We start from the raw sequence: 13,038 nt of genomic DNA on the forward strand, positions 1-13,038 counted from the left end.
CATTTTACTTTTTCCCTTTAAAACTTCAAACTTTGGACATGGCCATTCTCCTAAATGGTATAAACAGAACACAACGTTTTTCTTTTTACATTTCACAAGATCCATGTAATCTTTCCATTAAACATTACCTTCTGTAAGCATGTGTAATAAATTCCCTTTGTATAAAAATGTTCTATTCAGAAAATAATAAAATTTCCCTTCACACTTTAAGAAGCAGGGAAAGAATCTTCCAGGCTCACCAAATTTCACTTCCCCCTCTCTAGAAGGCCTCATGCTGGAGAATTGTTTAATACTTAAATAGTGCCCTTAGTATGCATGGCACTTTAAACAAATAAAAAAAATAGGATTACTTTAGCATGTAAGCTCTTCAAGGCAGGAGAGAGATAAATAAGAAATGACAAAGAAAGGGAAGAAAAGGATGAGGATTACAATAAATAAAGAATGTTAAACGTGTATGAAGCATGAAAGAAGAAATTCAGGAATAAGTTAGGGCAAGGAAGGATATTCAAATAACTTCAGCGGTAAATCATGAAAATTAGATGAAAGGAGATTTTTAAATATGGATTTTAAAAGGCAGAGAATGAAGATGCTTGCCACAAAGAGAGGTCATTTCAGACAAAAAGGGCGATAAAAGACACGAGTGGAAAGATTCAGTGGAGCGGAGGCAGAACGTAGGGCAGGAGAACAGGGAGAAGCAAATTCTGAGATGTAAGCAGGGGTAGATTTATGCAGCACCTAGAAAGTGAGAAGAAGTTTAAACTTGATGTTCAAATAGACAGGAAGCCAACAAAGGGATTCAAGGGGCGACAACAAAAACAAGGTTACTTTAGCGGCAACATGTTTGATAGACTGAAGGAAGAGTCAGTAAGGCCAGAGGAAGTGGTGGCTACAGCAGTCCAGGCAAAAAAAAAAAAAAAAAGAGACAGAGAACCATGTAATGAATCAACAGTGGGATAGAAGAAGGGACAGATTTTAGAAATCTTATAGAGGTAGAGTAATAAGATTTGACAAGAGACTAGTTGGGAAAAAAACAACAGAGTGGAACTGAATTAGTGAGCTTGAATGACTAGGAAAATAGTGGAGCTGTCAATGGCTATGGTGAAGGAAGCAGAGGAAGAGAATATAGCTGTGAAAGCTCAGCAGATGTTTTAGCCTTGTTACATTTGAGAGAGTGGCAGAATATCCAGGAGATCTCAGAAAGACAGGAAGAAATGTGAGCCCAGACTATGGAGGATACGTCTGGGTCCAGAGGAAGATTTGAGAATCATCAGCCTGGAAGCAAGACAAGAGATCATGGGAGGACAGACTTCTAGGAACAACAGAGAGGGGGAAGAAGAGGAGTCAATATAGATAAGGTGGAAAGTGTGTTCACTTAAGTTAAGAGGCAAATCAAGCAAGGACAGAGCCATATAATGTAAAGATGAGAGTATCTCAAAAAGAACTCTACGATATCAAAAGCAGGAAAGAGATGCAAAGGTGACCTTTAGATTTGGCAAGGCAGAGGTTATTTCATTTCAACTGGAAGCAGCTCCACAGAAACGGTCAGCACCACTCATCTGCCAGAAAAGGCTGCTTAAAAGAGAACCTGGCACATTTCTCCTGGCTAAAAGGTATTGCCTCAGAATTTTCAGATTTTGCAATGACCTTAATACCAATTTCAAAGCAACAACTTAATCCTTGCAAGGCAGCTTACTGTGCTGACCATCATGTTGCCTGAAAACACCACATACTTGTCCTTGTTTTACTGTTCAAATTGATGTTCACTCACCATTTTCTTATCTTCAATGCCAACACTGGAGCTCAATAACTGCATGTTAAAAAAGGCCAAGATACCCAGCAATTTAGGTTGTAGATAATCAGCCTAAAAAAAAATAAAAAATAAACTTTTACCAATAAGACATTCTGAAATATTTAGAGATTAAATATTAAATTGAGACAATTTATCCATTATAGTTCCTTGTTTAAGTAAGTTTCACAGCATATTAATAATTTTTGAACAGCATGTCAGGTTTCACATTTTGCCTGACTGCATAAAGTGAATGGAAAGACATTTCACTGTAAGCACATCTTTACGGTAAAATAAAAAGGGAATCTATTGAGATAACCTAACACACATCCCAAAGGGCAAACAAAGATCCTCCAATATATATATAATTTACTTTGAGAAAGGCATTTACAGAAATATCACTGGCTGCACAGACACCGTTCTATTACTTCAATTATATGGAAGTTTCTTCAACAGGTTGTGCATTTTTATACTTGTGTGTTTTGTCTCCACATTACAGAGTTCTATTTAATGTAGAGTACTGAAATATTAAAATTTCTTCAGGTTTTTATATATTATTAATTTTTAAGAGGCGCTCAAAATTTACTATATTTCCTTTCCCCTTCCTCAAAGTGGAGAGGGAGATTGTTGAATTAAAAACAAATGTAACTTATTTCTCCTTACCATTAGCTCAGGTGATGTTATGTCTCTGGGTCCCTGATATAGATCATCATTTGATGCAAATGAAGCCAATATTGACAAACCATTGAAGACCTGCTGATAGTGCTCTCCTATACGTAGCAATAATTCATTATGCAACCCCTGGTAGTCTTGTCTCAACAAGCTGCCCAGTTCTATTTCTGTTTCATTCTATAAATCAATACCAACAGCAGAGAAAAAACAATTTTTATTATACTCAAGATATACAATACAAGGTAGATTGTCTTATGGAAAGAACAGTTTGAGTCCAATAGTTCTAAGAAAAAACTTACATTCATATAACAGACAATTCAAATCTTCAAGGCAGAGCTATAAATTTAGCTGCCAGCTCTGAAGACATTTGTTCACAACCAAAAGGGACTGACTATAAGCTGAAAAAACTATTCTCTGTATACAAAAAATACATTTAAGAAACAAAATTAGTGTAATAACTTCTCATGTCTTTAATATATTGTGTTTAAAGAGGAAAAAATATCCCCGCTTGTCATCTATTATTGCTCCTAATCTGCACATGTAAAGCTGGCAAATGCTCAAGTTACCTTGAGGTAGTGAAGTGCTCGCTCCAGCTCATCCTTAGAACAGGAACAGACCAAGTGGGAAAAGATATATTTGAAGTTGTTGATTAGGATTTCTCTTCGGTTTACATTCAGCTGTTTTGCTATGGTTCGAATAAGTGCAGACGCTGCAGGACTGGCCTTGGCAGCGAGGTCAGGCAGTAGAACTTGCAGGGTTCGCTGACAAATTAAAAGCACAACACTCTCAGAAAAAAATCTGTATTTAATCTTGGTATGCCAATATGAAATTATACCTGTACACCTATTACACCTCTACCCTGATATAACGCGACCCGATATAACACGAATTCGGATATAACGTGGTAAAGCAGCGCTCCAAGGGAGGCGGGGCTTCACGCTCCGGCGGATCAAAGCAAGTTCAATATAACGCGGTTTCACCTATAACGCGGTAAGATTTTTGGCTTCCGAGGACAGCGTTATATCGGGGTAGAGGTGTATCTTGATTTAAGATTGACTTAGCGAGAGCGAACCAACAGGGATACTAGAGAGGAAAATATCTTAGTCATGAAAAGACTAATGGAAAAAGAGTAATTTCATAGGGCTGCAATAACAGGATATATGAATCCATACAAATGGCAAGTGAAAGTATAGTTTCGTCTAGTTAACCTCTCAACAAAAGGAAATCTGGAGGAAAACAAAAACAAAAAAACCACAGCCAGAACACTTTGTCCTGTCCAGCTGTTGCACGTTTCCCCACTACCAACAAACCAGATGCTGATCAAAAAAGTTTGAACTTGTGTGAAAACTTTGGCTATGTTCCTAGATCGCATTAAAGTAGTTCTCTTCAAACAGGATAACATTAATGCAAACTAGGAACTTATAAAGCCGCAAAGAGTCCTGTGGCACCTTATAGACTAACAGACGCATGCATCCAACGAAGTGGGTATTCACCTATGAAAGCTCATGCTCCAATACGTCTGTTAGTCTATAAGGTGCCACAGGACTCTTTGCTGCTTTTACAGATCCAGACTAACACGGCTACCCCTCTGATACTAGGAACTTATAGTTCACATCTGCGGCAGTCACACGGGAAGTTACAGCACAGAACTTTGGTGTGCACTGCTATTCATACTCTTGTAGTCTGAACTGAAGAGCAGTATAGACAAGTCCTTTGACCTTAAAGAAAATAAGCAGTGTTAATATTAAGGAGGGCAACAAATGAAGATGTTATTTAACCAGAGCATCTTGGTATTTTCTGCTTAAAACAAAGAACAGAAGGTTACTTAGAGAGGAGGAAAAAAAATATCCTGAATGAGGGCTCAAAAAATTGCCTCAAAATAGAGACTTTTGATTGAACATTTTATCCACTCAGAAGCTGCAGAAGCTAATAAATAATACTTTGAGCAAATGAGTACTTTTGTTTAATACTTGGGTAGTTCGTCTCCCTTCACACTTTGAACCACTACTACAGCTCAATATGCTGCAGTTTCTGGATTGAACATCTCCTCCCTGCTTAAGTTGCCAGCAGCAATTCTAAATTATCCCAAGTTATAGCTACCAACAATTAGAGGAGGAGGGGGTTAAGAAACAAATCCAGAGTTACAAGATTTACAGGAAGATAGTGAACTAAAATTTTAAAAAAATCCAAGCTCACAAAATTCAGAAGTAAAAAAGAACTATCAACTCACAGACAGAAAGCGGTTGAGGTCTGGGAAATCAAATACATTGGCAATTTCAGATAACGTGTCCAGGGCCATCCTTCTCTGATGATCAGCCTCTTGTTTTTGTAGCTCATTACTCTGGCATGGAGTGTTAGAAAGTACTGCCATCTGGCTGGAGTGCAGGGATTCCACTAGAAACTAAACATTAAAAAAGATAACTTTTAATATTAGTTTTCCACCTCCAGAACATAAAATCCACACTGAACAAAGATATACAGCCAAGCACTTAAACTAAGGGTAAAAGTTATAGCTTCTCTTTCTTCCTGTCTACATTTTTCTTCTACTTACACTAAATTGAGAATGACCAAAACTGAAACTTAACCTTTTAAATAACCTGTGGGAAAAATCACTGTTGCATTATGATTGTAACATAAGGTCAAATGTAATATCAATTTTAAAAGTAGATCCCATGAGGAAGTGTGCCATATAATGCAAAAGATTATGTGGTTCTATTATTTCAATACTTAGGGAGCTGGGACATGAGAGAGAAACAGAATGACACTGCTGGTGTCACAAACCCAGTCAAAAGTAAGAGTCCCACTCTTCCTTGAAAAGGTTAATTTCTTTTAGAAAATTATGTCAAATTGAACTCCTCCTGTTTGTACTCTTCATAAAACAAAAGCTTTCTTTAAATTTTACTTTCAGCACCACTTTTAAAAGTGAATGGGGAAAACACTGCCACACAAATTCATATCTGTGAGGCAATGTTTTCCTTTGCAACCTAGCAATATAATGTGTGCTCCCGAAAGTAATACTTTTTCCTCACCTGACAGATAGGCTTCTTGTACTGACTGAAGAGGGCTTGCAGTTTTATAGACTTGGCAGCAGCCAGTGCTCTAATTTCCGTATATGCTGCTCCAGCAACAGATGCTGACTTTGACAACAAACAGTGCAACAAATGCAAGAGCGCAAATGGCACCAAATCCCCTTTCGCTGCCCTTTCAAAAGTGAGCAGAAAAAAATTACACTGTTAGCATGAAATGCTAGTTACAACACTAGTGAGACTATCTCTAACATATGCAGGTTACCAGGATAAATACAATTTGTCACTGTATTTTTACATAATCTATTGTACACAAAATGGACGCCGTGGTAAAGATCAGATGATTTCAACAAATATGAATATATAGTATTTAATCATCATTTAGTATAAAGACATTCTTTGAATAGGTTTGTCTTTATTAATTATAATTAGGCTTGGCAGAATTGAACTTTTAAAATTAATTAAGGATAATATCTTTATTTTGTCAATTTAAATGTTCACACTTTTAGGAAATTATGGGAGTGTCAGACAATAATTATTTAGTGATAGTAGACAATGAGATTCAAAAAGTTAAATATTGAACCGTTAAAACAAACTGTCAACAACACATCAAAACATACGAAGTACATATCCTTAAATCAAGCTCTAGTTCTCAAGCAGCTTTTTATTTTATTTTTTAAACTTTGCCCATCTGTAAATTTAAATAATCAGAGGTTGAAATATTTGTCAGTTTGTGTGTGTATAGTGAAATCAACGTTTCTCAATAAAAATCTAATCCTTGCAAACCCAATTATAATGCTATCTTTTCCTAAAGAAAAAAAATACTGTCACTTGGGCTCTGACCCTACACAATTGGACCTCTGACAGAAGACCCTTCCACATAGAACTCAGTACAGATGCAAGGGTCTGCCTGTGTGGATGTATCTGCAAAGATGGAGCTCTGAAGAGTAGTATTCTTGTATTCACACTTGTGCAAGAAGTCTCTCGTAACTATAAACTGAAAATACTTATGAATGTTCAAAATAAAAAACATACAACCAAAAGGTACCTTCCAATATCCCCTGTTGTAAGAATTAATGTATCCTTCAACTCATTATTTCTTGATATTTTAGCATTTGTATAGGCCTCTTTCATTCTTGAAACAAAAAGCTGAAAAAACAAATTTGAAATGGAAAAAGTATTCAACACATTAGTTAAACAAGATTATTTTTGTTGCAACAGTTTTGCATTTTTGGCATTAGAAAAGAAATCTTGGGTTCACCTCTTTTATGAATCCTTCCTCAGAGTCCAAAGATGCCAATATGTTCCTGATATTGTCACTGAATGCCACTCTTACATCTTTATCTGGATCTTCCATTAGATTTAGTAAAGCTCCAACAAGAATCTTTACATCCGATTCATCATCTCTAAAGTCCAGATGTTTGCAAAGATGAGGTATATTCTCTATAAATGCTAAGGGAGAGAGAAATGGGTTGAAGAAGGAAAAGGAAGATAAGTGTTTAATTCTTTTAAAAACGTACCTGAATAGTTAATGATGAAATAATATACAAAAACATCAAACAGCCTGTTTTATATTTCATACAGCTATTTAAAAAAGTGTCAAACATAATGGCTATTTGTAATTCAGATTTATATCAAATGTTGGACTTCTACGGAAAGGTACAGAACGAGTAACTACAGTAGATATTAGATTTAATTGGACTTAACATCTACAACTAACATCTGATACTAAGTTAACCATGCTTGAAAGTTCATGTTTATATATCTATAGTGACATTTGTTGAGCAATATGGTGTACAGAAATACACAAGTGGCTACTGTAGTTTGCTTACGCTGTGCATCACCATAACTATTTTGTGAATGCTGACTTTACGTTGGCCAATAAAAATATTAAGTTGTCAGTTGTGTGGGTTGAGGAACAGAAGCTGATATGATATGTCAAGTCAAGCATTCATTTTGTTGGCTTCTGACAGCTTGAGCCAATGGAAAATTATCATGAACACAATTTCTCTTTGCTTCCAGAAAGTTGCATATTCATCAACCATTTCAAAAGTCAAGTGCTTGACCTATTGGGGAAGGAGGTCTAGTATTAATTTATAACATACTTAAAAGAAAGCAAACAAAGAGTGAGAAAATGGGATGGGAGACAAACAAGACAAAAGAGAGTGGAATTAGTGAAAGGTATTAAATAGAAGATACAAGTTAGCAATTAAGGAGAGGCCCTTTAGTTGCTAAACGCTAAGCAACCACAATCCTCATTGACTTCAACACGAGTTGAGGGCACTCAGTGGTGAGGTATCACAGGTCAGACTTACCAACAAGTAAGTTGTGTTGTCAGACCATACACAAACACTCTTCTTCTCACCTACTGTACAAGTTGCAGATTGATAGAAGGAATACAACACAGAAGTCGGGTGGCGAAAAAGGACAGTGCAAGTAATTTTAGTATACTACATAAGAGTGTGAAGGCTAACAAAAAAAAATAAAATCACTTTACCTAGCTTTACTGAACTAGGTACTTTGCTTTCAAGAAGATTAAAAAATGGCTTGAAAATGGAGGCTTTCACTGAACATGTATTTTCATGAGCAGAGGTCACCGTGAGGCTGCTACATAAAATATCATAAGTTACATGTTCAATATCAGGTTCTGTTAAATGAGGACTTAAATTAAATGTCCCAGCAAGACAGCAAGCTAATTTCCCAGCAATACTGGCACAAGCCTTCTTGACTAACTCAGATACATCATTGATTTGGTCTCTGTAATGAAAGAAGAAAAAAAATCTTCAGTATATCACGTAATGAGTCATTTGTATTTTATATGCAATACATTCAATAATAATTTCCATACATTTAACAAGTTAAATTAAAAAAGTGTTTACATAAATAGCTGCTCTCTATAATGGCTATTTGTTTTTCTTTTTTGTCACTGCCTCAAACTCTGTGCTAAATCTACCAAGGAGGTGGACAGGGCAGAATGTAGATGGAGAAAGAAGGTATCTTTAATCTGGCATACTAGCACAGGAATAGGCAGGATGTGTGCGCAAAATTGGGCTGAGGGTAAGGCAGGTACATGGGAGGGGAACAGGTGAAAGAAAACAGAATGGGACTGTATAAAAAGCTATGAGGCACAAGCATAACTTCTTTCACAGTTTGTTGCACAATGAACCCCCTTCCCTGCGTTTGTTTTTGTTTATCTAGACTAAGATTGATGGGCAGAGAATGTGTCTTTTATATGTTCTGAGAGATCCCTAGTATATTTTGGATGCTATATTAATAAATAATAAAAACAATCCACCAGCACTAACATTCCTGTACTAGTTTTCTTTTTCACGCATGTAATCGGAAAAGTGAAAGCAGCACTAATACATACAAGAGAGATTTGGGAATTATGCTGTAGGATTTCACACTTAATTGGTGCAGGAGGACAGGGAATCCTTTAACACAACTAGCTCGGATGACTTCATGGGGACTCTGTAGTGCCCAATGGTAAACACATTTTCTCCAATCCAAACATATGTTTTTTGGAAACAGAGACAGAAGGAATACACAGTGCGACTGAGTTTGAGGTGCTATGGAAGGGAAGAGGGAGAAAAAACAAAACAAAATCAAACATTACATAAGGCTTTGAATACTATTAGTTCTGGTGGAAAGAAAATATACTGGAAAAATATGAGACAATTTCTTTAAGGCAATTAATACAACGCACACCTATGTCTCAGGTTTTGCAAACAGACTTAATATGCTATGGTTTATATACATTTCTTTTGTTATAATCTTTGCTCTCTCATTTAAATAGGCTACTTTTTTTTCCTCATGCAGTGTTAACCTAGCCATATTGTTCTCATATAAGGCTACGTTTTAGTCATGGGTATTTTTAGTAAAAGTCATGGAAAGGTCACTGGCCGTAAACAAAAATTCATGGGCTCAGTGACCCGTCCATGACTTTTACTAAAAATACTCGCTGTGACTAAAACTTGGGTGGCAGTGCTTGGGGGAGGAGGGGGATGTTAGACGAGGCAATCCGGTGGCGCTGCAGGTGCTGGGGGAGGTGACCCGGGACCTGCGCTGGTGCTGGGGGTATTGGCGGGGCTTCCTACCAGCTCTGTCCCTGCAGCTCCTAGGTGGCAGAGGCAGGGGCTCCTCTGCTGATCCCACCACAAGAGCAGCCAATGGGAGCTGCGGGGGCATGGTGCCTGCGGATGCTCCACCGAAGCCGCGGGACCAGCGGACCCTCCGCAGGCACGGGCAGCTCCAGGCCCCAGCACGCCAAGCGCGTGCTTGGGGCGGCATGCCGCAGGGGGCGCTCTGCCGGTCGCCAGGAGGGCTGCAGGCGGCTCCGGTGGACCTCCCGCAGACATGCCTGCGGAGGGTCTGCTGGTCCCGCGGCTTCGGTGGAGCATCTGCAGGCATGCCTGCGGGAGGTCCACTGGAACTGCAGGACCAGCAGACTCTCCGCAGGCATGTCTGTGGGAGGTCCACCGGAGCCGCGGGACCGGCGACCGGCAGAGCACCCCCCACGGCGTGCCGCCATGCTTGGGGCGGCGAAATGGCTAGAGCCGCCCCTGCCTGCAGGCGCAGGCAGCGCACAGCACGGAGACGCCCCTCCGCCGCCTGGGAGCTGCAGGGGGCCCCCCACCCCAGGTAAGCACCCCATACACACCCCTGCCCCTAGCCCTGAGCCCCCTCCCACACACCCAAATTGCTGCTGCTGGCTGCTCGGGCAGCCCCTGGGTCAACACCAGCCGCTGCAGAAGTCACAGAAAGTCATGGAATCCGTGACTTCCATGACCTTCATGACAAACTTGCAGCCTTAACAATTAACACAGGCCATAAAACAAAGGTATACGGTGTGGCCAAGTTAACATTGTAAGAAACTTCTTCCCCAAACCTTACTACTGCATCAACTCTGTTTTTACCATTTAACATGCTTATACATGTTCAAAGGTGTTCCTCTAATAATTCCATATTTGTAGGTGACAGTCCTTGCAGAAGCTGTTTGGTGATGTATTGGTATCTAAAGAGACAACTAACGCACTTACTACTAAAAAGAGAGATGGACTCCGAAGTCCTTATAAATCATAAAGAAACCAGCAAGGTTGGAAGACTGGACCAAAAGAAACTTGATGAGGTTCAACAAGGACAAGTGCAGAGTCCTGCACTTAGAATGGAAGAATCCCAAGCACTGCTACAGGCTGGGGACCGACTGGCTAAGTGGAGAAATTGGAGACAGGCCAGCGGAGGGAAACAAAAATGATTAGGGGGCTGGGGCACATGACTTACAAGGAGAGGCTGAGGGAACTGGGCTCATTTAGATTGCAGAAGAGTGAGAGGGGATTTGATAGCAGCCTTCAACTACCTGAAGGAGGGTTCCAAAGAGGATGGAGCTAGGTTGTTCCCAGTGGTGGCAGATGACAGAGCAAGAAGCAATGGTCTCAAATTGCAGTGGGGGAGGTCTAGGTTGGATATTAGGAAAAACTATTTCACTAGGAGGGTGGTGAAGCACTGGAATGGGTTACCTAGGGAGGTGGTGGAATCTCCATCCTTAGAGGTTTTTAAGGCCCGGCTTGACAAAGCCCTGGATGGGATGATTTAGTTGGGACTGGTCCTGCTTTGAGCAGGGGGTTGGACTAGATGACCTCCTGAGGTCTCTTCCAACCCTAATCTTCTAGGATAGCTTTCTGGCACTTTAAACACCGCCTCTCAAATGCAACATATGACTGGAAAGAGATACAGATTTGAGAATTTGGTTGGCCAGTTCACTGTTCTCTATTGTGTCAGACTGACTGGATATTCATGGATACAACATTGCATCAGTTCACATTCAGAAGATTATCCATACAACCATATGGGCTAGAATCTTCAGTGAAATTTTATGTTGAACATAAGTTGATAGGTAAGGCTTGGCACATACCAAGTTATGCTTCCTGTTTATCACTAACAAATAGATTTATGAAGCTCATATGAAAGGAACAGCAATGTATATGCAGCATATTAAATACAAATGTGCAATCATAGAAGAGCTCTAATATGGTATCCATACTTACAGAAACTATTTGCAATCTGTTGGCTCAGATCTAGAAGACCTGAGCTGAAAGGAGACAGCTTGAAAGAAGCGTCATCAGAATGGCCATATATCCATGGCAGAGATAACATTCCACATACATTTTCAAGAATCTGATCATTAAGATGGCTCTTCCCTAGGGAAAACCCACATAAAACCATATTTGTTAGTCTACATGGCTAACTTTATTTAGTTACAGTATACAATACATTATATTCTCCTAAAGAGAAGTACAGTACCAATCCACCCATGTATCAGAATTCTGCATTTTAGAAATGAAACAGTAAAGCAATTGTGTATTAGATCAAAACATTCTAAAGTTATGTGAAAGAGTAGCATCTACAAAGTTCATTTCTTAGGCACAGTCACTGTCCACACATCGGTTTTATCCAAAAAGAAGAGAGACAACAGAAGCACACACAAATGAAAAAGGAAACACAGTTTACTAGTTTTCAAGACGGATGCGTTCCACAGAGAAAAGTCTTCCCACAACCTCCCAGTTGATGAAATTGCCTATTGTGTACAGTAACTCCTCACTTAAAGTCATCCCGGTTAATGTTGTTTCATTGTTACGTTGCTGATCAATTAGGGAACACGCTCGTTTAAAGTTGGGCGATGCTCCCTGCTAACATCATTTAGTAGCCTCCTGCTTTGTCTACTGCTTGCAGGAGGCGCAGCCCGTTGAGCTAGCTGGTGGGGGCAGGCACCAGGGTGGACCGGCAGCCCCCCTATCAGTTCCCCGCTCCCCTAAGTTCCCTGTGCAGCAGCTGCCCAGCAGGCTATCAATCGGCAGTTCAGCTGTCCCGCCCCTCACTGCCATGTGCTGCTCTTGCCCTCTGCCTTGGAGCTGCTCCCCGAGCCTCCTGCTTGCTGTGTGGAGGGAGGGGGAGGTCTACTGTCAGGGTGTCCCCTCCCCCCTGCTCCTACACCCTGCTTACCCCTTCTCCATATAGAGCAGGATGGAGACAAGGACGGAGAGAGACAGAGAGAGCTTGGGGCAGCAGCTGCTGTCTCAACTTCCTGATCCACTTAAAAAGACAATGCACTTAAGAGTGGGTCAGCTTACTTAAAGGGGCAGTGTGCATCTCTCTCTCTTTCCCATACACAAGGTGTGTGTCTGTCTCTGTCTGCTATGCTATCCCCCCATTCCTGCTGCCTTGTAGTGTGTGAAAGGCTACAATAACAACGTGTTAACCCTTGAGAGCTCAGCCGAGTGCTAGTTCATCATTTAGCAGCAAGGCATTTCCTGGGAAATACCCCACCCTCTTCCACCCCCTGACTTCACCACCTCAACCAAGCTTCACAATCATCATAGCTGTGAACGGTATTAAATTGTTTGTTTAAAATGTATACTGTGTGTGTTTGTGTGTGTGTGTATATATATATATGTATATATAGTTTGTGTGGGGGGGGTATAAATATAGTTTTTTGTCTGATGAAAAAAATTTCCCTGGAACCTAACCCGCTCATTTACATTAATTCTTATGGGGAAA

At 40.0% G+C, this 13,038-nt stretch overlaps 1 protein-coding gene across 1 annotated transcript in view; it reads right to left on the reverse strand.

Annotated features, from left to right (window-relative positions):
• Nucleotides 1–13,038, reverse strand: part of ATR (ATR serine/threonine kinase) — a 78,320-nt gene that overhangs the window by 52,615 nt on the left and 12,667 nt on the right. Inside the window, exons 8-17 of the mRNA XM_045029389.1 lie at nucleotides 11,529–11,681; nucleotides 8,855–9,053; nucleotides 7,982–8,241; nucleotides 6,746–6,936; nucleotides 6,533–6,633; nucleotides 5,488–5,659; nucleotides 4,689–4,859; nucleotides 3,025–3,219; nucleotides 2,450–2,635; nucleotides 1,769–1,861 (exon numbers count right to left, since the gene is read on the reverse strand). Of these exons, the coding sequence (XP_044885324.1) occupies nucleotides 1,769–1,861; nucleotides 2,450–2,635; nucleotides 3,025–3,219; nucleotides 4,689–4,859; nucleotides 5,488–5,659; nucleotides 6,533–6,633; nucleotides 6,746–6,936; nucleotides 7,982–8,241; nucleotides 8,855–9,053; nucleotides 11,529–11,681 (1,721 nt within the window). The remainder of the gene's footprint in view (nucleotides 1–1,768; nucleotides 1,862–2,449; nucleotides 2,636–3,024; nucleotides 3,220–4,688; nucleotides 4,860–5,487; nucleotides 5,660–6,532; nucleotides 6,634–6,745; nucleotides 6,937–7,981; nucleotides 8,242–8,854; nucleotides 9,054–11,528; nucleotides 11,682–13,038) is intronic.

Source organism: Mauremys mutica, chromosome 9, assembly GCF_020497125.1.
Source record: "Mauremys mutica isolate MM-2020 ecotype Southern chromosome 9, ASM2049712v1, whole genome shotgun sequence".
Lineage (NCBI taxonomy): Eukaryota > Metazoa > Chordata > Testudines > Geoemydidae > Mauremys > Mauremys mutica.